This window comes from Ailuropoda melanoleuca, chromosome 12 (genome assembly GCF_002007445.2).
Source record: "Ailuropoda melanoleuca isolate Jingjing chromosome 12, ASM200744v2, whole genome shotgun sequence".
NCBI lineage: Eukaryota > Metazoa > Chordata > Mammalia > Carnivora > Ursidae > Ailuropoda > Ailuropoda melanoleuca.
In genome coordinates this window covers 37,997,473-38,021,430 of record NC_048229.1, presented here as the reverse complement: position 1 = coordinate 38,021,430, position 23,958 = coordinate 37,997,473, and the positions used below count along the sequence as shown (strand labels likewise).

The following is a 23,958-nucleotide window of genomic DNA, read 5'->3' as shown; positions in this document are numbered from 1 at the left end:
GAAAACTTATGTTCGGAATTTCAAGTAGTCAGTAATCTTAAACACAATTTGGGCTGGGGTAGTAAATTAGTAAAAGGTAACAAGGGTTGTTAACATAGCCTTCTCAGCTTTAAATTTCCTATAATTGTTATAAGGATGTCTCTTTATCTACTGATACAGGGAGGGTACCTTCCATTAGGAAATTTATTTCCTGCTTTCTGAAGACAAAGCGGGATCATAGTGTTCTTTTTTTTTTTTTTTTTTAAGATTTTATTTATTTATTTGACAGAGAGAGAGACAGCCAGCGAGAGAGGGAACACAAACAGGGGGAGTGGGAGAAGAAGAAGCAGCCTCCCAGCAGAGGAGCCTGATGCAGGGCTCAGTGCCGGAACGCCGGGATCACGCCCTGAGCCCAAGGCAGACACTTAACAACTGTGCCACCCAGGCCCCCCATAGTGTTCTTCTTGCATTTAACTTTTTATTTTTTTAAGTAGGTTCCATGCCCAACGTGGGACTTGAACTCATGGCCCTGAGATTGAGAGTCTCATGCTCTACCAACTGAGCTAGCCAGTTGCCCCTGCATTGAACTTTTAATTTAAAATAATCAATAAAAGGGTGCCTTGGTGGCTCACTCGATGAAGTATCTGCCTTCAGCTCAGGTCATAATCTCAGGGTCCTGGGACCAAGCCCCACGTCAGGCTCCCTGCTCAGCAGAGAGCCTGCTTCTCCCTCTCCTGCTCTCCCTGATTGTTTGCATGCGCTCTCTCTCTGTCAAATAAATAAATAAATAAATCTTTAAAAAAAAATAAAATAATCAATATGCAGGAGTGCTGGGGTGGCTCAGTCAGTCGAGCACCCAACTCTTGGATTCAGCTTGATTCACGATCTCAGTGTCATGAGATGGAGCCCCATGTCAGGCTCTGTGTAGGTTAATCAGCTTGACACAGGGTCCTGAATTGTTCTTATTGCCCTAAAAGAGCCTCTATAGTTTAAATAGTGATGGCTTAGGTAAATGGAATTCATTGAAAACTGAGGCATACACATTTTATTTCATAAGAAATTCTGTTTTGTGATTGGAAGTTGTAATCTATGAACATTACATTGAAATGGAATGAGTGTCTTATAGATAGCTCTTGTGTATTCTCATAAAACAACAATATCAGTAATAATGTTAACAGCTAGCATTGTTCTTATGTATGTAATAGGCAATGCTCTGAGCACTTTACATATATATATCAACTTGTTTGATCCTCCTAACAGCTTATTCACATTTTAAAAGTGAGAATACTAAAGCGCTGGGTTTAAGTGACTTTCCCAAGGTTAGACATAGCTGGAACGTCAAAGACAAGAATCGAACCAAGCCTCCAGATTCTGTATTTTAAACTATGGTATTATGCACACTCTCAAGAAAAAGAGGATTTATGAGTGTATTTAAAAAAAAAAACAAAAAGGCCTTATTATGTCTGATTTCTTGTTCTTTAGTTCCTTTACCCTCTCTTCTCAAAAATTTTACCGTTTTGACCTTTAGTTTAGTATTGTAATTTTAACCAAGCAATGTTTTGTTCTACATCATGTGCCATTTTTTTTCTTTGTAAGCAGGACATTCCATTTCTAAGCCAGATGTGATTACATTATTGGAGCAAGGAAAAGATCCCTGGATGGTTGTGAAGGAAGATACAAGAAGATGGTGTACAGGTAAGTATGAGCAAGTCAAGCTTTGGGAATATATCTGTGTAGGTAAAAGCTAAGTGGTCAAGGAGAAGACACACACTTGAAATGTTGGTTGGAAAACTACACTCACATTGGAGAAAATACCTGTGATCTAGAGGGGAAATACATGCTGTGCATGAGCTACCAAATGAATTTCATCTTCACCTCCCTTTTATTACTTTATTACTCTTTTCATATTTCCCTCCCTATTCAGTAATGGGCACTGTCAGTCTTCTTCATGCACCAAATTTTATCTGTGTTTTGAACTTGACTGCTCTCCGGGTCCTCTTGTGCACCTAGATTTATTTGTATATGTAGTTTCACTGTCTAAAAATAAATGCATTTCTATAACTGGTTAATAAAATGGAGTTTATAGTATATTAGGGAAAATGTAAAATAAACACATAAATAAGTAGGTAAATAACCTCACATGGTGAAATATAGTATAAAGGAAACTAAGGACAGGACAACTTTAGGTAAGGTAAGATGGTCAGGAACACTTTTCTGAGGAGGTAAGATGTGGAGGGTAAGGTCCCAGGCTATTTGAGTATAAGAGGAAGAGCATTCCAAGAAGAGCAAACAACAAATGCAAAGGCCTGAAGGGGAACATGAGTGTTGTGTGTTCAGGAGCAGCAGGTAGATCGGAGCAGAGTTACTGAAGAGTGACTAACAACTAACATGTTATGGGGGATCAAATCTTGTAAGGTGTCGTGATTAAGAGTTATCGTTGTTTTCCAAAATTATTTGTAGAGCTATGATTTGGTTAAATCTTTTATATCCTTAATTTTTAAAAATTAAACCTTTTATTAATTATTAGACTTACACAGAAATCTAGATAAAGTAAATCTAAGTGATTATTCACTTTCTCTCATATACTTTTTATGTATTTCTTAATTTTTATTTAAAAAAATTTTTATCCTAATATCTATTGGGAGCATTTTTTCTTCATAGGTTAGTATTCTGAAATCATTTTTTATCTCTACTATATTCCTGAAATTTATCACTTCATTTCTCAGTTTTTCTAACTCTGATTTATGTTCTTTTTTCATTTCACATAGAATTTTCTTAAAGTCAGAACACTTTATATTGTTCAGATGGCAATACCACTCCAAATCCCATCAGCTTATTTGTAGAAATTGACATCCTGATCATAAAATTCATTTAGGTATGCAAGGGATTTGGGATAGTCAAAAAAATCTTGAAAAAGATTTTTCAGACAAAGCCAGACAAATCTTGAAAAAGAAAAAAATGGGATTTGTATTTTCCAATTTCAAAACTTACTACATACAAAAACTTAAGGGATGCATTGAAAGCAGCACTAAGAAGGAGCACTAAGAAGGAGGTTTATAGCTCTAAATGCTTATTATAGAAAGAAAATTCTCAAATCAACAACCTAACTTCAGGAGCGCCTGGGTGGCTCAGTCGTTAAGCGTCTGCCTTCAGCTCAGGGTGTGGTCCCGGCATTATGGGATTGAGCCCCACATCAGGCTCCTCCGCTGGGAGCCTGCTTCTTCCTCTCCTACTCTCCCTGCTTGTGTTCCCTCTCTCTCTGGCTGTCTCTCTCTGTCAAATAAAGTCTTTAAAAACAAACAAAAAACAACCTAACTTCATACCGCAAGGAACTAGGTAAAAAAAGAATGAACTAACCTCAGAGATAGTAGAAAGAAGAAAACAATAAAAAATAGAAACATAGAGAATAGAAAAACAATAGGAAAAAAACCAATGAAACCAAGAGTTGGTTCTTCAAAAAGATCAACCAAAGTGAGAAAATATTAGCTAGATTGACTAAAAAAAGAAAAGACTCAGCTAAAATCAGAAATGAAAGAAGAGGGGCGCCTGGGTAGCGCAGTGGTTAAGTGTCTGCCTTCGGCTCAGGGCGTGATCCCGGCGTTATGGGATCGAGCCCCACATCGGGCTCCTCCACTGGGAGCCTGCTTCTTCCTCTCCCACTCCCCCTGCTTGTGTTCCCTCTCTCACTGGCTGTCTCTGTCTCTGTCGAATAAATAAATAAAATCTTTAAAAAAAAAAAAAAAATGAAAGAAGAGACTGTAAAAAATTGTATGCCCACAAATTGGGAAACCCAAGAGATCCTGACCTAATAGAAAATCTAAACAGAGTTATACTAATACAGAGATTGAATCAGTAATCAAAAACGAACAGACACATGCAGAGATGCTCAACATCACTCATCATCAGGGAAATACAAAACTACAATGAGTTACCACCTCACACCTGTCACTTGGCTAAAATTAACACAGGAAACAGCAGGTGTTGATGAGGATGTGTGGAAAGGAGAACCCTCTTACACTGTTGGTGGGAATGCAAGCTGGTACAGCCACTATGGAAAACGGTATGGAAGTTCCTCAAAAAGTTAAAAATAGCACTGCCCTACAATCCAGCAATTACACTACTAGGTATTTACCCAAAGGATACAACTATACTAATTTGAAGGTATTCCTGCAACCCGATGTTTATAGCAGCATTATCAACAATAGCCAAATTTTGGAAAGAGCTCAAATGTCCATCGACTGATGAATGAATAAAGAAGCTATGGTATATATATATATATATAGACAATGGAATATTACTCAGCAAACAATTAACACCAATTTCCCGCAAACTTTTCCAAAATATTGAAGAGGAAGGAGCACTCCCAAACTTACTCTGGGGCCAGCATTACCCTGGTCCCAAAGCCAGACAAATCCAGTGTGAGAAGAGAAAACCACAGGTCAATGTTCCTCATGTATATTGAGGCAAAAGTTCTCAACAAAAATACTAGCAAACTGAATTCAACGGCACATGAAAAGGATTATACACCATGACAAAGTGGGATTTATTTCTGGAATGCAAAGATGATGCAATATATAAAATCAAGCAATGTAATACACATTAACAGAATGAAGGGGGAGGAAACCACACAATTATCTCAGTGTAGAAAAAGCATTTAACAAAACGTAATACTTCCTATGGCAAAACACTCAAGAAACCAGGAATAGAAGGAAACTGCCTCAGCATAATAAAGACCATCTATGTTAGTCCACACCTAACCTCATACTCAGTGGTGAAAGACTGAAAGCACTGGTTTTGCTGCATCCATAAGTTTGGTATGTTCTGTTCTCATTTTTATTTATTAAGATATTTTCTAATTTCCCTTGTAATTTCTTTGTTGTTCCATTGGTTATTTAAGTGTGTGTTGTTTAATTCCCACATGTTTGTGTATTCTCTAATTTTCCTTCTGCTTCTGGTTTCTAATTTTGTTACTTTGTGATTGGAAAAGACACTCTCATTTAAGTCTTCTAAATTTTATTGATAGTTGACTTGGGTCTAATGTGGTCTATCTTAGAGAATGTTCCATGTGTACTTGAGAAAAACATGTGTTCTGTTGTGTGTAGAACACACAACATGTATGTCTCTTACGTCCAGTTTATTTAGACTGTTCAAGTCCTCTCTCCTTATTGATCTTCTGTCTGGTTTTTCTATTCATTATTGAAAGTAGAGTATTGTTATTATATTTTAGCAATTAAAGCAATAAAACTTCGACTGTACATTCTGTCCTGCTGTTTGTGGAAAGTAGTTTAGTTCTCTAAGGCTTTGCTAACAATCCTTTGTGTCTTTCTCATGCACGTATGATTCAGGTTTAGCCTAAGCTTTGAACTAGTTTGTATCCAAAACTAGGTAATCTCTTTTTCTGAATGTTCCCCCTCAAGAGTTCCTCCCTTACTTTCCAGTTTGGTAGTGTTCCTTGCCATGATTCTTGCAGCCAGAAATATGTCCGGGCTTTTACAGCACATTTTTAAATGTTTTCACTCCTCTCCACTGTCCTCTTTATTTATTTATTTATTATTTTTTTAAGTAGACTCCACACCCAATTTGGAGTTTGAATTCAAACTCTGAGATTGAGTCGAGTGCTCTATCTACTGAACCAGCCAGTCACCCCTCCATAGACTTCTTCTTTTGTTTAATTACTGACCTCGAGTGTTTGGGTTTTGTTATTTTGCCAAGCATTTTTAGCTGGTATCAGTCAGAGAGAGAGACAACTATAAGGGATTTGCACCACTATGATGGAACTAGAACTTCTTCAATTAAACAGTTATTTAATGGTGAAATTATTTTTCATTTATTTTCTCTTGTATCATTCTGGACTCATTTTAAAATTACATTTATATTTATCACAGTCATTTTTATACTACTATTTTCACAGTGTTGGCCAGTCACACTTCTGTAAGTCTTTGATGTTTTCATTTCTTTTAGGCATAAGATTTCTAGGCTTACCTTTTTTGCCCTGTTCCAAACTGTTTATCTAACTATGCTGGATCCATTTAATGACATTGATATTTAGAAATGATAATTTAGGAGCTACACACTCATTACAACCATCTTTTTTGACAACATGTTCTATTCTATTGCAATTGGTGTGTTTGAGCTTTTTCTTCTTGGTGATTTTTTTGAGGAATTTTGATGAATTTTTCTAGAAGTATTAGTGATGTACTTAAAGTATTCATATCAATAAAATTCATTTTAGTTTTGCATATCCCCCTTCATCAATTCTTTCGTATTTTTTATTTTTACCACTTTTTGGTTGGTTTGGCTAATGTTGACTTCTTGATTTTTAAACCATGAGCTCTTTAGTTTATTTGTTAATACTATTCTAACTCATTACATTCTGCTCTTAATTTGATTTTGTTTTTGTTTTTTTCCTTTACTTCACTTTTTTTCTTTTTAAGTTTTGGAATTGGGTCCTTAACTCATTTATTTCTTCCATTTTTTTTTAAAGATTTTATTTATTTATTTGACAGAGATAGAGACAGCCAGTGAGAGAGGGAACACAAGCAGGGGGAATGGGAGATTAAGTCTTTGAATTCTCTGAATGCTCAAATTGACCAAAATTCAAGTATGTACTTATATTCTCTGTTGTACCATTCACTTTTTTATTTCCATACTTACCCAGTGTTTATTCTTGAGATGATATTTCCGTTTCCTATCAAATGTGTTTTGGTTTTCTGATAATATTACTAATCCCTATTACTTGTTTTTGAAGAGAAAGTGTTTGTATTATCTCAGGGTTTAGCACTTACCATATTCTACTCACAGGGTAGTATTTCTTGCCCCCAAGTGTCTTCCCACTTGTTCAACACATATAAATTTCATCAAGATATTCCTTCATATTGGTTGGTATTCTGCAGGCCATCGTTCATGCTTTTTCACATATTTCCTGAAATTCATTTTACAGATTCCTTTACTGTATAGTTCAATTTCACTTTTCCTCAAAGTACCCAAATGCTCAGAATTCCATTAGACTTTCAGTAGGGTGTATACCTACCTAGTCCCTGTCTGAAAATTCATTGACAGACTTGTAGGAATTAATAAAATGGTCAGTCTTGGTTAAAAGGGAAAGTGGAGAGGACCTGAGAAAAGATATGAAGGAATAAAACAGACGGAACATTTGTAGAATGTGTACTCAATAAGAAAAAGCTCAGTGAAGATAACCAACAAGAACTCTCATTATTTTATTTAAAATGAGAACAAAGAAATGCACACATGGCTATTCATTGGAGGGAATGACCACAATATTTATATTTTATGGGGAAATTTTAATTGCAGATTTAAAGATCCAGTATAAAAAGTTGTTTTTAAGATATTTACATTTTATATGGAAACTGATACCAGAGAGAGTACATTAAATCATTATAGTAACATGTAATGAGTTATGTAGACACTATCCATAACTTGCAAACTGTATAGCTGATTTTAGACTTCTCTAAAATATTCATCTCTAATGGGTCATGTTTTTAATTTTTTAAATGTTTTTAATTTTTAAAGAAATTTACTATAAAGCATTCACTTCTTTTGTCCAGGAAAACAAAATGTTTTTCTCCTTTCTCTTAGATTTGGAGTCAAGATATGAAATAATCAGCTGTGACAAAGTACACATTTATAAAAAAACATTCGTCTTTTACTCTACATCAGAAAATTCATACTAGAGAGAAACCCTATGAATGTGACAAATGTGGGAAGGCCTTTAGTCAATATACAGACGTTACAGTACATCGGAGAATTCATACTGGTGAGAGACCCTATGAATGTGAGCAATGTGGAAATTCCTTTAATCGTGCATCCAACCTTCTGCAACATCAGAGAATTCATATTGGTGAAAAACCTTATAAATGTGAGGAATGTGGAATGACATTTAGTCGTAGGATGGACCTTAGAGTTCATAAGAGAATTCATACTGGTGAGAAACCCTATGAATGTGACAAATGTGGGAGGGCCTTTAGTCGTGCTTCACATCTTACTCAACATGGGAGAGTTCATACTGGTGAGAAATCCTATGTATGTAATGAATGTGGGAAGGCCTTTAGTCAGGGTGGAAGACTTAGAATACATCATAGAATTCATACTGGTGAGAAACCCTATGAATGTAAGGAATGTGGGAAGGCTTTTAGTCAAGCCTCTCATCTTGTGCAACATGACAGAATTCATACTGGTGAAAAACCCTATGAATGCCATGAGTGTAGGGTGACCTTTAGCCATGGTATAGATCTTAGAGTACATAATAGAATTCATACTGGAGAGAAACCCTACAAATGTAAGGAATGTGGGAAGGCCTTTAGTCATGCCTCAAATCTTGTTCAACATGAAAGGATTCATACTGGTGAGAAACCTTATAAATGTAAAGAATGTGGGAAGGCCTTTATCCATGGTGGAAGCCTAAGAATGCATCAGAGAATTCATACTGGTGAGAAACCCTATGAATGTGACAAATGTGGGAAGGCCTTTAGTCAATATACAGACGTTACAGTACATCGGAGAATTCATACTGGTGAAAAACCTTATAAATGTGTGGAATGACATTTAGTCGTAGGATAGACCTTAAAGTTCATCAGAGAATTCATACTGGCAAGAAACCCTATGAATGTGACAAATGTGGGAAGGCCTTTAGTCGTGCTTCACATCTTACTCAACATGGGAGAGTTCATACTGGTGAGAAATCCTATGTATGTAATGAATGTGGGAAGGCCTTTAGTCAGGGTGGAAGACTTAGAATACATCATAGAATTCATACTGGTGAGAAACCCTATGAATGTAAGGAATGTGGGAAGGCTTTTAGTCAAGCCTCTCATCTTGTGCAACATGACAGAATTCATACTGGTGAAAAACCCTATGAATGCCATGAGTGTAGGGTGACCTTTAGCCATGGTATAGATCTTAGAGTACATAATAGAATTCATACTGGAGAGAAACCCTACAAATGTAAGGAATGTGGGAAGGCCTTTAGTCATGCCTCAAATCTTGTTCAACATGAAAGGATTCATACTGGTGAGAAACCTTATAAATGTAAAGAATGTGGGAAGGCCTTTATCCATGGTGGAAGCCTAAGAATGCATCAGAGAATTCATACTGGTGAGAAACCCTATGAATGTGACAAATGTGGGAAGGCCTTTAGTCAATATACAGACGTTACAGTACATCGGAGAATTCATACTGGTGAGAAACCTTATAAATGTGTGGAATGACATTTAGTCGTAGGATAGACCTTAAAGTTCATCAGAGAATTCATACTGGCAAGAAACCCTATGAATGTGACAAATGTGGGAAGGCCTTTAGTCGTGCTTCACATCTTACTCAACATGGGAGAGTTCATACTGGTGAGAAATCCTATGTATGTAATGAATGTGGGAAGGCCTTTAGTCAGGGTGGAAGACTTAGAATACATCATAGAATTCATACTGGTGAGAAACCCTATGAATGTAAGGAATGTGGGAAGGCTTTTAGTCAAGCCTCTCATCTTGTGCAACATGACAGAATTCATACTGGTGAAAAACCCTATGAATGCCATGAGTGTAGGGTGACCTTTAGCCATGGTATAGATCTTAGAGTACATAATAGAATTCATACTGGAGAGAAACCCTACAAATGTAAGGAATGTGGGAAGGCCTTTAGTCATGCCTCAAATCTTGTTCAACATGAAAGGATTCATACTGGTGAGAAACCTTATAAATGTAAAGAATGTGGGAAGGCCTTTATCCATGGTGGAAGCCTAAGAATGCATCAGAGAATTCATACTGGTGAGAAACCCTATGAATGTGACAAATGTGGGAAGGCCTTTAGTCAATATACAGACGTTACAGTACATCGGAGAATTCATACTGGTGAAAAACCTTATAAATGTGTGGAATGACATTTAGTCGTAGGATAGACCTTAAAGTTCATCAGAGAATTCATACTGGCAAGAAACCCTATGAATGTGACAAATGTGGGAAGGCCTTTAGTCGTGCTTCACATCTTACTCAACATGGGAGAGTTCATACTGGTGAGAAATCCTATGTATGTAATGAATGTGGGAAGGCCTTTAGTCAGGGTGGAAGACTTAGAATACATCATAGAATTCATACTGGTGAGAAACCCTATGAATGTAAGGAATGTGGGAAGGCTTTTAGTCAAGCCTCTCATCTTGTGCAACATGACAGAATTCATACTGGTGAAAAACCCTATGAATGCCATGAGTGTAGGGTGACCTTTAGCCATGGTATAGATCTTAGAGTACATAATAGAATTCATACTGGAGAGAAACCCTACAAATGTAAGGAATGTGGGAAGGCCTTTAGTCATGCCTCAAATCTTGTTCAACATGAAAGGATTCATACTGGTGAGAAACCTTATAAATGTAAAGAATGTGGGAAGGCCTTTATCCATGGTGGAAGCCTAAGAATTCATCAGAGAATTCATACTGGTGAGAAACCCTATGAATGTGACAAATGTGGGAAGGCCTTTAGTCAATATACAGACGTTACAGTACATCGGAGAATTCATACTGGTGAAAAACCTTATAAATGTGTGGAATGACATTTAGTCGTAGGATAGACCTTAAAGTTCATCAGAGAATTCATACTGGCAAGAAACCCTATGAATGTGACAAATGTGGGAAGGCCTTTAGTCGTGCTTCACATCTTACTCAACATGGGAGAGTTCATACTGGTGAGAAATCCTATGTATGTAATGAATGTGGGAAGGCCTTTAGTCAGGGTGGAAGACTTAGAATACATCATAGAATTCATACTGGTGAGAAACCCTATGAATGTAAGGAATGTGGGAAGGCTTTTAGTCAAACCTCTCATCTTGTGCAACATGACAATTCATACTGGTGAAAAACCCTATGACTGCCATGAGTGTGGGATGACCTTTAGCCGTGGTATAGATCTTAGAGTACATCATAGAGCTCATACTGGAGAGAAGCCCTACAAATGTAAGGAATGTGGGAAGGCCTTTAGTCGCATCTCAAACCTTGTTAGGCATGAGAGAATTCATACAAGTGAGAAACCATATGAATGTAAGGAATGTTGGAAGGCCTTTAGTCATATTGAAAGCCTTAGAGTGCATCATAGAATTCATACTGGTGAGAAACCCCATGAATGTAAAGAGTGTGGGAAGGCTTTTAGTAGTGGCAATCAACTAATTATACATCATAGATTTCATACTGGTGAGAAACCCTATGAGTGTAAGGAATGTGGGAAGGCTTTTAGTGTGTATGGACGACTTACTCGACACCAGAGTATTCACAGTGGTTAGAAATCTTTTGAATGTAACACATGTAGGAAGTCTTTTAGGCTTAGTTCAAGTCTTAAAGCACATGAGAGAATTCATACTGGAGAGAAGCCTTAATAATATAAGGACTGTGGAAAGGCATACATATGCAGTAGAGAATGTATAGTACATCAACTTTATAACACTGAGAAACAGTGTGAATGAGAGGAATGTGGGAATGCTTTTAGATATGGTTCAGTTCTTATAAGGCATTAAATAATTTATACTGGTGAGGACTCCTCAAAATGTAAATAATATTTGGAATGTTTTCATTATGATTCAAATGTTGCTCATAGTAAGAATTTTTTTTTTACAAGAATGTTCAGTTCAGCTTTATTAATGGTAACATATTTGCAAACAACCTAAGTGTTCATCAGCTGGTCAGCAGGTGAACAGATAGTGGTGTATTTGTATAGTGCAATGCTATTCAGCAAGGAAAAGGAATGTACCACTGCTACTTGGGGCAGCATGTATGAATCTTAAGAGTGTGCTCGTTGAAAGAAGCCAGTCACAAAAAGTCCATACATATCATTTTTATGAAATTCAAAAATAGGCAAAATTAATCTGCGGGAACAAATCAGCATAGTGGTTCACTTGCGGTGGGGAGGAGGAGGATAGAGTAGAAAGGGACCTTTGGAAATTCGGGCCTGTGGTCTATACCTGCACTGATAATATCATAGCTATTAGCTACATGTGACTAGTAAGCACTGGAACTATGGCTAATTCAAAGTATGATATGCTGCAAACATAAAATACACAGCAGATCGAAGCCTTATGAAACACATGTAAAATACCACATTGATGATATTTTTAAAATCAATTCCATATTGAAATCGTAGTATTTTGGGTATATTGGGTTAAATAAAACATATTTAAGTTAATTTCATCTGTCTCCTTTAACTTTTTTAAATGTGGTTACTTGAAGATTTAAAATTGAATATGTGGGTCACATTCTATTTCCATGGTCTTTCCATCTTGATCGGGATGGCAGTTACAGCAGTGTGTACATCTGTCAGAAATCATTGAACACTAAGATTAAGATCTGTACTTTTAGTCATGTGTTATTATACTTTATAAAACAAAACTAAAAGCTATATTTTTCATGCTAGTTATCATATTTGGCATTCAGCATTCATTACATTGTATGTGAAACTTCAAAATCACCTTACAATGTAGCTGATATTTGCTGAAAAGTCTAGGGAGTCTAAGTAACCTCCAAATTGACGTAGAAATATGTGGCAATATGGAGTTTCGAATGCCCTGTGGTTCGACTGTATTTCTTATGCTTTTCCCATTTGATCATGTTGCTTTACCAATGATGATAAAAACATGAGTATACTTTGGGACACTTTGTTTTGTGACCAAAGCCATTGATTTCTAAACCTGTGCTCTGGGAGGTGGTGCATGAGTAGTAACATTTTGGAAAGATAATTCTGTAAGTGCATAGGAATCTAGTAGCATTATCCTGAGGTTTCAGGGAGGAAAATAACTTGTAATCTAAACAAATTGCCTGCCGTTGGAGGGGCAACAGCTCTGGTGTGTGTAGACATGAAAATCAATACATTGCCCTGAAAAGCAGGGCTCATTCACTTTTAACATTTTCTCTCTCAAGTCTTGAGATGGGACCGTGAGGCTGGACTGGCCCTCTGTTTTCTTAATCAGCTGTGAGGCTGTTGGAGCAAAAATTAATGGGCGTTGCAGGACCATGCAGGATCAAAAGCTCTTTCATCTTGCCCAGCACCAAGAGGGTGTTGTATTTTCAAAGTGTAGTATTGTACAATTGAGCAATAGAGAGGAGGGGAGGGGCCTTTGCTGGGGATTCTTGACCACTGTAAGAGTTCACTTTAGGCCATTTGTCACAGCGGTAATTTTCCCAGAAATACCCTATGCCAAGGTAATGTTTTTGCTATACTATCCTCTTTTATCAATTTTTCTTTTTTTTTTTTTAAGATTTTCATTTATTTATTTGACAGCGAGAGAGGAAACACAAGCAGGGGCAGAGGGAGAGAGAGAAGCAGGCTTCCTGCTGAGCAGGGAGCCTGATGTGGGGCTCAATCCCAGGACCCTGACCGAAGGCAGACATTTAATGACAGAGCCACCCAGGCGCCCCTATTGATTTATTTTTTGAAATCATGGGTGAGGGTAGTTGTCCTGCCCTCTCTTCATCATCCCAGCTCTTTGTCTAGTGGCTCCTTCGGAACACCATGGGGTGGAAACAATTTTCATTGGGACGCAGCAGGTTTGAAAGGTTTTAGGGAGTGAGTGTGGTACAGAAATGGCCAATAGAGAAGAGGAGAGTTAAGATGGTGGAGGAGTGGGGGACCCCTTTTTCAGCCGGTCCCCTGAGTCAAGCTGGATAGGTACCAGACCAGCCTGAACATCCATGGAATCAGCCTGAGACGCAGGAAGATACATCTGGATCTCTACAAATGAACATCTCCAGCGCTGAGTATTGAGGTACGAAGTGGGGAGCCGTGAAACTGCGCACAGATACAGGAAGATAAACAGAAGGGGGAGGGAGCCACTGCGTTCGGGGTGCCGGGAAGCAGTAGCCACCTGCACCGGGGAGCGGGGGGACTCGTAGACGGACACCCGCAAGACAGCAGACTGAGACCGTAACCCGGGAGCATGCACCACCAGACATCTCACGGAACTCGTGTGCTCACTGGATCCAGACTGACACTGGGAGCTCCGGGAGCGCTCGTGGGGCGGCTGGCGACGTTAGAAACACAAAGGACAGAGACGCGCCGGCCCTGGAAGAGAGGACTGGGACGCCGGGTGTGGGGCGCACATCCTGGGACACTGCAGGGTTGAGCGGCACCAACAGTAACAGTTAAAGTGGCCAGAACATCAGTGGAGAATGGGCTGCAATCCCTCTGTTCTGTGACAGAGGCTGAGATTTGGCCGCTGCTGCTCTGACTCTCAGAAGAGGCACAACAGACCACCAGGGAAAGCCGCCAGAGAACAAAAGCCTGGAATACCGGCTCACAGCGTGCCCATCCCTGCACCCCCTCGCAAGGGACACAGAGACTCTACCCAAACAGGGTTGCCTGAGTATCCGCACGGCAGGCCCCTCCCCCAGAAGACAGGCTGAAAAATCAAGAAGCCCACAACCCGGGGCGCCTGGGTGGCGCAGTCATTGAGCGACTGTCTTCGGTTTAGGGCATGATCCCGGCATTCCGGAAAGGAGTCCCTCATCGGGCTCCTCTGCTGGGAGCCTGCTTCTTCCTCTGCCACTCCCCTGCTTGTGTTCCCTCTCGCTGGTTGGCTCTCTGCCACATAAATAAATAAAATCTTTAAAGAAGAAGCCCACATCCCTAAGATCCCTATAAAACAGGGGCACATGGCCTGGGTCCCAGTAAATAATTTGGGCTCTGGACAACCCTGCAACCTCTCCTCATCAGAATGACAAGAAGGGGGGCGCCTGGGTGGCACAGCGGTTAAGTGTCTGCCTTTGGCTAAGGGCGTGATCCCGGCGTTATGGGATCGAGCCCCACATCAGGCTCGTCCGCTATGAGCCTGCTTCTTCCTCTCCCACTACCCCTGCTTGTGTTCCCTCTCTCGCTGGCTGTCTCTATCTCTGTCGAATAAATAAAATAAAATCTTTAAAAAAAAAAAAAGAATGACAAGAAGGAGAAGCCCCCCCTCAGCAAAGAAAACACAGTCTGTGGCGTCTGCCACAGAAATAATGGATATGGATGTAACCAAATTATCAGAAATGGAATTCAGAGTAACAATGGTCAAAATGATGAGTAGACCTGAAAAATGTATTAACGAAAATGTTACCGAGAATATAGAATCACTAAGGACCGAAATGAGGGGGAATCTGACAGAAATTAAAACTTCTATTAGCCAAATGCAGGCAAAACTAGAGGCTCTGACTGCCAGGGTCAACGAAGCAGAGGAATGTATTAGCGAATTGGAGGATGGGTTAGTAGAGGAAAAAACAAAAATAGAAGCTGGACTTAGAAAAATCCACACCCACGAATGTAGGTTACGGGAGATTACTGACTCAGTGAAACGACCCAATGTCAGAATCATCGGCATCCCCGAGGGGGTGAAGAAAAACAGTGGTCTAGAAGAGATATTTGAACAAATTGTAGCTGAAAACTAACCTAATCTAGCGAGGGAAACAAACATTCGCGTCCAAGAGGCAGAGAGGACCCCTCCCAAGCTCAACCATGACAAACCTACGCCACGTCACGTCATATGCAATTAGCAAATATTAGATCCAAGGATACAGTATTGAAAGCGGCCAGGGCAAAGAAATTTCTCACGTACCAAGGCAAAGGTATCAGAATTACGTCAGACCTCTCTACACAGACCTAGAATGAGAGAAAGGGCTGGGGGCGCATTTTTACAGCCGTTTCAGAGAAAAATATGCAACCAAGGATCCTTTATCCAGCAAGGCTCTCATTCAGAATTGATGGAGAAATAAAGACGTTCCATAATCGCCAGTCATTAACCAATTTCGTAACCATGAAAACAGCCCTACAGGAGATATTAAGGGGGGTTCTATAAAGGTAAAAAGGCCCCAAGAGTGATACAGAACAGAAAGTCACAACCGATGCAAACACTTTACTGGCAACATGGCACCATTAAAATTATATCTCTCAGTCTCAGCGCCAATGTTAATGGTTTAAACGCTCCCATAAAACACCACAGGGCTGCAAATTGGATAAAAAGACATGACCCATCCATTTGCTGTCTACAAGAGACTCATTTTGAACCCAAAGATGCATTCAGACTTAGAGTAAGGGGATGGAGTACCATCTTTCATGCAAATGGACCTCAAAAGAAAGCTGCAGTAGCAATTCTCATATCAGATAGACTGGATTTTAAACTAGAGGCAATAGATAGAGACACAGAAGGGCACTATATTATTCTTGAAGTATTCAACAAGTGGATATGACAATTATAAATATATATGCCCTCAACAGGGGAGCAGCAAGAGACACAGCCAACTCTTAACCAGAATAAAGAGACATATAGATAAAAACACAGTAATAGTAGGGGACCTCAACACCCACTATCAGAAATAGAACACCCTGGCAAAAACTAAGCAAAGAGTCAAAGGCTTTGAATGCCATACTCGACAAGTTGGACCTCATAATATATATGGAACACTACACCCCAGAACCAAAGAATACTCATTCTATTCTAATGCCCATGGAACATTCTGAAGAATAGATCATGCCCTGGGACACAAAACAGGTCTCAACCGATACCAAAAGACTGAAATTATTCCCTGCATATTCTCAGACCACAACACTTTAAAAGTGGAACTAAACCACAAGGAAAAATTTGGGAGAAACTCAAACACTTGGAGACTAAGAACCATCCTGCTCAAGAATGACTCGATAAAGCAGGAAATCAAAAATCAATTTAAACAATTTATGGAGACCAACGAGAATGAAAACACTATGGTCCAAAACATATGGGATACTGCAAAGGCAGTCCTAAAGGGGAAATACATAGCCATCCAAGCCTCACTCAAAAGAATAGAATAATCTAAAATGCAGTTTTTATATTCTCNGGGAAATACATAGCCATCCAAGCCTCACTCAAAAGAATAGAAAAATCTAAAATGCAGTTTCTATATTCTCACCTCAAGAAACTGGAACAGCAACAGAGGGACAGGCCTAACCCACTGACAAGGAAGGAGTTGACCAAGATTAGAGCAGAAATCAACGAATTAGAAACAAGAAGTACAGTAGAGCAGATCAAGAGGACTAGAAGCTGATTCTTTGAGACAATAAAATTGACAGACCACTGGCAAGACTTATCCGAAAGAAAAGAGAAAGGACCGAAATTAATAAAATTATGAATGAAAAAGGAGAGTTCACTACCAACACCATTGAAATTGGAAGGATTACTAAAAATTTTTATAAATAGCTATATGCCAAAGAACTAAGCAATCTGGAAGAGATGGAGGCCTTCCTGGAAACCTATAAACTACCAAGACTGAAACAGGAAGAAATTGATTTCTTAAACAGGCCAATTAATTTTGAAGAGATTGAGTCAGTGATAAACAACCTTCCAAATAACAAAACTCCAGGCCCGGACGGTTTTCCTGGGGAATTCTACCAAACATTCAAAGAAGAAATAATACCTATTCTCCTAAAGCTATTTCAAAAAATAGAAACAGAAGGAAAGCTACCAAACTCATTCTATGAGGCTAATATTACCTTGATCCCCAAACCAGGCAAAGACCCCCTCAAAAAGGAGAATTACAGACCGATTTCTCTAATGAATATGGATGCCAAAATCCTCAACAAGATCCTTGCTAATAGAATCCAACAGTACATTAAAAGGATTATCCATCATGACCAAATGGGATTCATCCCTGGGATGCAAGCACGGTTCAACATTCGCAAATCAATCAGCATGATACATCATATCAACAAGAAAAGACTCATGAACCATATGATCCTCTCAATTGATGCAGAAAAAGCATTTGACAAAATACAGCATCCTTTCCTGATTAAAACCCTTCAGAGTGTAGGAATAGAGGGTACATTTCTCAATCTCATAAAAGCCATCTATGAAAAGCCTACTGCAAGCATTATTCTCAATGGGGAAAAGCTGGAAGCCTTTCCCTTAAGATCAGGAACACGACAAGGATGCCCACTCTCGCCACTATTATTCAACATAGTACTAGAAGTCCTTGCAACAGCAATCAGAAGACAAAAAGGGATCAAAGGTATCCAAATCGGCAAAGAAGAAGTCAAACTGTCTCTCTTTGCAGATGACATGATACTCTATATGGAAAACCCAAAGGAATCCACTCCCAAACTATTAGAAGTTATAGAACAATTCAGTAAGGTGGCAGGANGCAAAATATAGCATCCTTTCCTGATTAAAACCCTTCAGAGTGTAGGAATAGAGGGTACATTTCTCAAACTCATAAAAGCCATCTATGAAAAGCCTACTGCAAGCATTATTCTCAATGGGGAAAAGCTGGAAGCCTTTCCCTTAAGATCAGGAACACGACAAGGATGCCCACTCTCGCCACTATTATTCAACATAGTACTAGAAGTCCTTGCAACAGCAATCAGACGACAAAAAGGCATCAAAGGTATCCAAATCGGCAAAGAAGTCAAAATGTCCCTCTTCGCAGATGATGACATGATACTCTATATGGAAAACCCAAAGGAATCCACTCCCAAACTATTAGAAGTTATAGAACAATTCAGTAAGGTGGCAGGATACAAAATCAATGCCCAGAAATCAGTTGCATTTCTATACACGAATAACGAGACTGAAGAAAGAGAAATTAGGGAATCCATCCCATTTACAATAACACCAAAAACCATACGTTACCTTGGAATTAACTTAACCAGAGACGTAAAGGACCTATATCCTAGAAACTATAGATCACTTTTGAAAGATATTGAGGAAGACATAAAAAGATGGAAAAATATTCCATGCTCATGGATTGGAAGAATTAACATAGTTAAAATGTCCATACTACCCAGAGCAATCTACACTTTCAATGCTATCCCGATCAAAATACCGAGGACATTTTTCAAAGAACTGGAACAAATAGTCCTTAAATTTGTATGGAACCAGAAAAGGCCCCGAATCTCCAAGGAACTGTTGAAAAGGAAAAACAAAGCTGGGGGCATCACAATGCCGGATTTCGAGCTGTACTACAAAGCTGTGATCACAAAGACAGCATGGTACTGGCACAAAAACAGACACATCGACCAATGGAACAGAATAGAGAACCCAGAAATGGACCCTCGGCTCTTTGGGCAACTAATCTTTGATAAAGCAGGAAAAAACATCCGGTGGAAAAAAGACAGTCTCTTCAATAAATGGTGCTGGGAAAATTGGACAGCTACATGCAAAAGAATGAAACTTGACCACTCTCTCACACCATACACAAAAATAAACTCCAAATGGATGAAAGACCTCAATGTGAGACAGGAATCCATCAAAATTCTAGAGGAGAACATAGGCAACAACTTCTATGACANAAATAATAATAAAATAAATAAAATAAAATATATCCAACCCCCCCCAAAAAGAAATGGCCGATAGAAAGCCTTTATTTTCTTTAAGCATTTTTCAGTGTGATAAATATAATTTAATATGAAATGTGATCCATTGTCCCGCGGCAGGTTTTCTCAGCTGTGTACAGTAAGGATTCTGTCGCCTACTGTGGATTTGGTATTTATTACACTCTGGAACCTCTTTTGTTGTTCTGAGGTTTTGTTTGTGAGGACATTTAAAGGTGGATTGTCTGTTCAGCCTTGCAGAGGAGTTGATTAAGTTTAATTTGCTATGCATTAGTGAAGGAACTTGCTGGTCTTTTTGAACTGAGCTCTACGTTATTTGTAGTTGGGGCATGTTTTTTGATGCCTTCAGTTCTTTCTGGGCATGAAAACCCTTTTTGTACATTTGTTGAATCTGTTTCCATGCTGAGCTATTTATATACAGCACAATGACCCTTTGCTGTAGCAGTTGTAGTTTGGCCTTATTTTTAACTTTAAAAGGACATCAGCAAATAAAATTGCCTTTTATTAAACATTTGTGGGATATTATAACATTTACTTTGTCACCCCATAAGTAGATGTTTCAATATGGTTTTCATTTTCAAAATAAAATTTTAACTGTCTTATTTTTGTACGGTTGAGCACACATACGCCATGTGGAATGTGTGGGAAAAAATATTGGTTTTTTTTTTCTTTAAATAGAAAGACTTAAGCGTCCCATTGCTTAATTCGTTGTTTTTATTTATTTTTCTAAAGAAGTGTTTGGAGATTATGTCAAATTGAGCACTGTATCAAAACTTATCATGGAAAATCTTGAATTTGAGGTGTTAAAATTTTGCCATTTCCTGTTTTTTCTTTTTTTTTTTCTTCTTTATTAAGTTTTTAATTTTCCTTCCAGTACCGTGAACATCCAGGGTTACATTAGTTTCAGGTGTATGGTACACTGATACAGCACAGCAAATGATGTGCTCGTCATAAGTGTACATTTTAGTCCCCCAAACCTCTCCCTTGTTGATGCTTTTATATTTCAGTCCTCTTTCCTCTGCTGTCTGCCCTTGACCATGCCCAGATTTGCTATGATCTTTTATTTTTTTTTTTGCAGGTTTTTAAAAATTTTTTATTATGTTAGTCACCATACAGTATATCACTAGTTTTTGATGTAGTGTTCCATGATTCACTGTTTGCATATAACACCCAGTGCTCCATGCAATATATGCCCTTCTTATTACCCATCACTGGCCTATCCCAATCCCCCCCTCCCCTCTGAAGCCCTCAGTTTGTTTCCCAGAGTCCATAGTCTCTCATGGTTCATTCCCCCTTCTGTTTACCCCCCTTCATTCAACCCTTCCTTTTCCTACCAATCTTCCTAGTTCTTATGTTTCATAGATGAGAGAAACTATATGATAATTGTCTTTCTCTGCTTGACTTATTTCACTTAGCATAATCTCCTCCAGTCCCGTCCATGTTGCATAATGGTTGCGTAATATTCTATTGTATATATGGACAACAACTTCTCTATCCATTCGTCTGTTGAAGGGCATCTCGGCTCCTTCCACGATTTAGCTATTGTGGACAATGCTGCTAGAACATTGGGGTGCATATGGCCCTTCTCTTCACTACGTCTGTATCTTTGGGGTAAATACCCAGTAGTGCAATGGCTGGATCATAGGGTAGCTCTATTTTTAACTTTTTGAGGGACGACCACACTGTTTTCCAGAGTGGCTGTACCAACTCGCATTCCCACCAGCAGTGTAAGAGGGTTTCCCTTTCTCCACATCCTCTCCAACACCTGTTGTTTCTTGTCTTCTCAATTTTTGCCATTCTAACTGGCATAAGGTGGTATCTCAATGTGGTTTTCATTTGAATTTCCCTGATGGCTAATGATTTTGAACACTTTTTCATGTGAATGTTAGCCATTTGTATGTCTTCACCGGAAAAGTGTCTCTTCATATCTTCTGCCCATTGATTATTTGTTTCTTGTGTATTGAGTTTGAGAAGTTGTTTATAGATCTTGGATACCAGCCTTTTATCTGTAGTTTCATTTGCAAATATCTTCTCCCATTCTGTGGGTTGCCTCTTTGTTTTGATGACTGTTTCCTTTGCTGTGCAGAAACTTTTTACCTTGGGGTGCCTGGGTGGCTCAGTCATTAAGTGTCTGCCTTCGGCTCAGGGCGTGATCCCAGCCTTCTTCAATTGAGCCCTGCATCAGGCTCCTCTGCTGGAAGCCTGCTTCTTCCTCTCCATCCCCCTGCTAGTGTTACCTCTCTTGTCTCTCTCTGTCAAATAAATAAATAAAATCTTAAAAAAAAAAGAAACTTTTTATCTTGATTAAGTCCCACAAGTTCTTTTTTGTTTTTTGTGGGTTTTTTTGTTTGTTTCTCCTGCCTTTGGGGATGTGTCATGAAAGAAATTGCTGTGGCCGATGACAAAGAGATTACAGCCTATATTCTCCTCTGTGATTTTGATGGATTCCTGTCTCACATCGAGGTCTTTCATCCATTTGTAGTTTATCTTTGTGTATGGTGTGAGAGAGTGGTCAAGTTTCATTCTTTTGCATGTAGCTGTCCAATTTTCCCAGCACCATTTATTGAAGAGACTGTCTTTTCCCACTGTATGTTTTTCCTGCTTTGTCAAAGATTAGTTTCCCAAAGAGCCAAGGGTCCATTTCTGGGTTCTCTATTCTGTTCCATTGGTCGATGTGTCTGTTTTTGTGCCAGTACCATGCTGTCTTGGTGATCACAGCTTTATAGCATAGCTTGAAATCTGGCAACGTAATGCCCCCAGCTTTGTTTTTCCTTTTCAACATTTCCTTGGAGATTCAGGGTCTTTTCTGGTTCCACACAAATTTTAGGCTTGTTTATTCCAGCTCTTTGAAAAATGTCATTGATATATTGATCAAGATGGCGTTGAAAGTGTAGATTGCTCTGGGTAGCATAGACATTTTAACTATGTTTATTCTTCCGATCCATGAGCATGGAATGTTCTTCCATCTTTTTGTGTCTTCTTCAATGTCTTTCATTGGTGTTCTGGTTAAGTTAATTCTGAGATATTGTATGATTTTTGGTGCTATTGTAAATGGAATCAATTCCCTAATTTCTCTTTCTTCAGTCTCATTGTTCTTTTTTTTTTTTAAAGATTTTATTTATTTATTCGACAGAGACAGCCAGCGAGAGAGGGAACACAAGCAGGGGGAGTGGGAGAGAAAGAAGCAGGCTCATAGCAGAAGAGCCTGATGTGGGGCTCGATCCCAGAACGCCGGGATCACGCCCTGAGCCGAAGGCAGATGCTTAACCACTGTGCCACCCAGGCGCCCCCAGTCTCATTGTTCTTGTATAGAAATGCAACTGATTTCTGAGCATTGATTTTGTATCCTGCCACATTACTGAATTGTTCTATGAGTTCTAGTAATTTGGGGGTGGAGTCTTTTGGGTTTTCCATATAAAATATCATGTCATCTGCGAAGAGAGACAGTTTGACTTCTTCTTTGCCGATTTGGATACCTTTTATCCCTTTTTGTGTTCTGATTGCTGTTGCAAGGACTTCTAGTACTATGTTGAACAATAATGGTGAGAGTGGGCATCCTTGTTGTGTTCCTGATCTTAAGGGAAAGGCTTTCAGCTTTTCCCCATTGAGAATGATATTCACTGTAGGCTTTTCATAGATGGTTTTTATGAAATTGAGGAATGTACCCTCTATCCCTACACCCTGAAGGGTTTTAATCAGGAAAGGATGCTGTATTTTGTCAAATGCTTTTTCTGCATAATTGAAAGTATCATATGGTTCTTGTCTCTTGTCTTATTAAGGTAATCTATCACAGTGATCGATTTGTGAATGTTGAACCACCCTTGCATCCCAGGTATGAATCCCGCCTGGTCTGACAGATAATCTTTTTAATGTATTGTTGGATCCTATTAAGTAGGATCTTGTTGAGAATTTCGGCGTCCATATTCATCAGGGATATCAGTCTGTAATTCTTTTTGATGGGGTCTTTGCCTGGTTTGGGAATCAAGGTAATACTGGCCTCATAGAATGGGTTTGGTAGTTTTTCTTCTGTTTCTATTTTCTGAAACAGCTTCAGGAGAATAGGTATTATTTCTTCTTTGAGTGTTTGGTAGAATTCCCCGGGGAATCTTTCAGGCCCTGAACTCTTGTTTTTGGGAAGGTTTTTGATCACTGCTTCAATCTCTTCAAAATCAATCGGTCTGTTTAAATAATCAGTTTCTTCCTGTTTCAGACTTGGTAGTTTATAGATTTCCAGGAATGCATCCATTTCTTCCAGGTTGTTTAATTTATTGGCATAAAGCTGTTGATAAAAGTTTCTAATGATCCTTCCTATTTCACTGGTGTTGGTCATGACCTCTCCCCTTTCATTCATAATTTTATTAATTTGGGTCCTTTCTCTATTCTTTTGAATAAATCTTGCCAGTGGCTTATCGATCTTATTTGTTCTTTCAAAGAACCAGCTTCTAGTTCTGTTGATCTGCTCTACTGTGCTCCTGGTTTCTAATTCATTGATCTCTGCTCTAATCTTGATCAACTGCCTTCTTGTGCATGGGTTAGGCCTGTTCTTTTGTTCCAGCTCCAGCTTCTTAAGGTGAGAATATAAAAACTGCATTTTAGATTTTTCTATTCCTTTGAGTGAGGCTTGGATGGCTATGTATTTTCCCCTTAGGACCGCCTTTGCAGT

At 38.9% G+C, this 23,958-nt stretch overlaps 1 protein-coding gene across 1 annotated transcript in view; it reads left to right on the top strand.

Annotated features, from left to right (window-relative positions):
• The window catches only part of ZNF573 (zinc finger protein 573), a 70,194-nt gene extending 56,938 nt beyond the window's left edge, over nucleotides 1-13,256 (top strand). Inside the window, 6 exon segments of the mRNA XM_034638440.1 lie at nucleotides 7,627-8,524; nucleotides 8,527-9,198; nucleotides 9,201-9,851; nucleotides 9,854-10,516; nucleotides 10,519-10,822; nucleotides 10,824-13,256. Coding sequence (XP_034494331.1) covers nucleotides 7,627-8,524; nucleotides 8,527-9,198; nucleotides 9,201-9,851; nucleotides 9,854-10,516; nucleotides 10,519-10,822; nucleotides 10,824-11,256 — 3,621 coding nt within the window. The 3' untranslated portion in view covers nucleotides 11,257-13,256.
• Nucleotides 13,257-23,958: the final 10,702 nt, after the last annotated feature.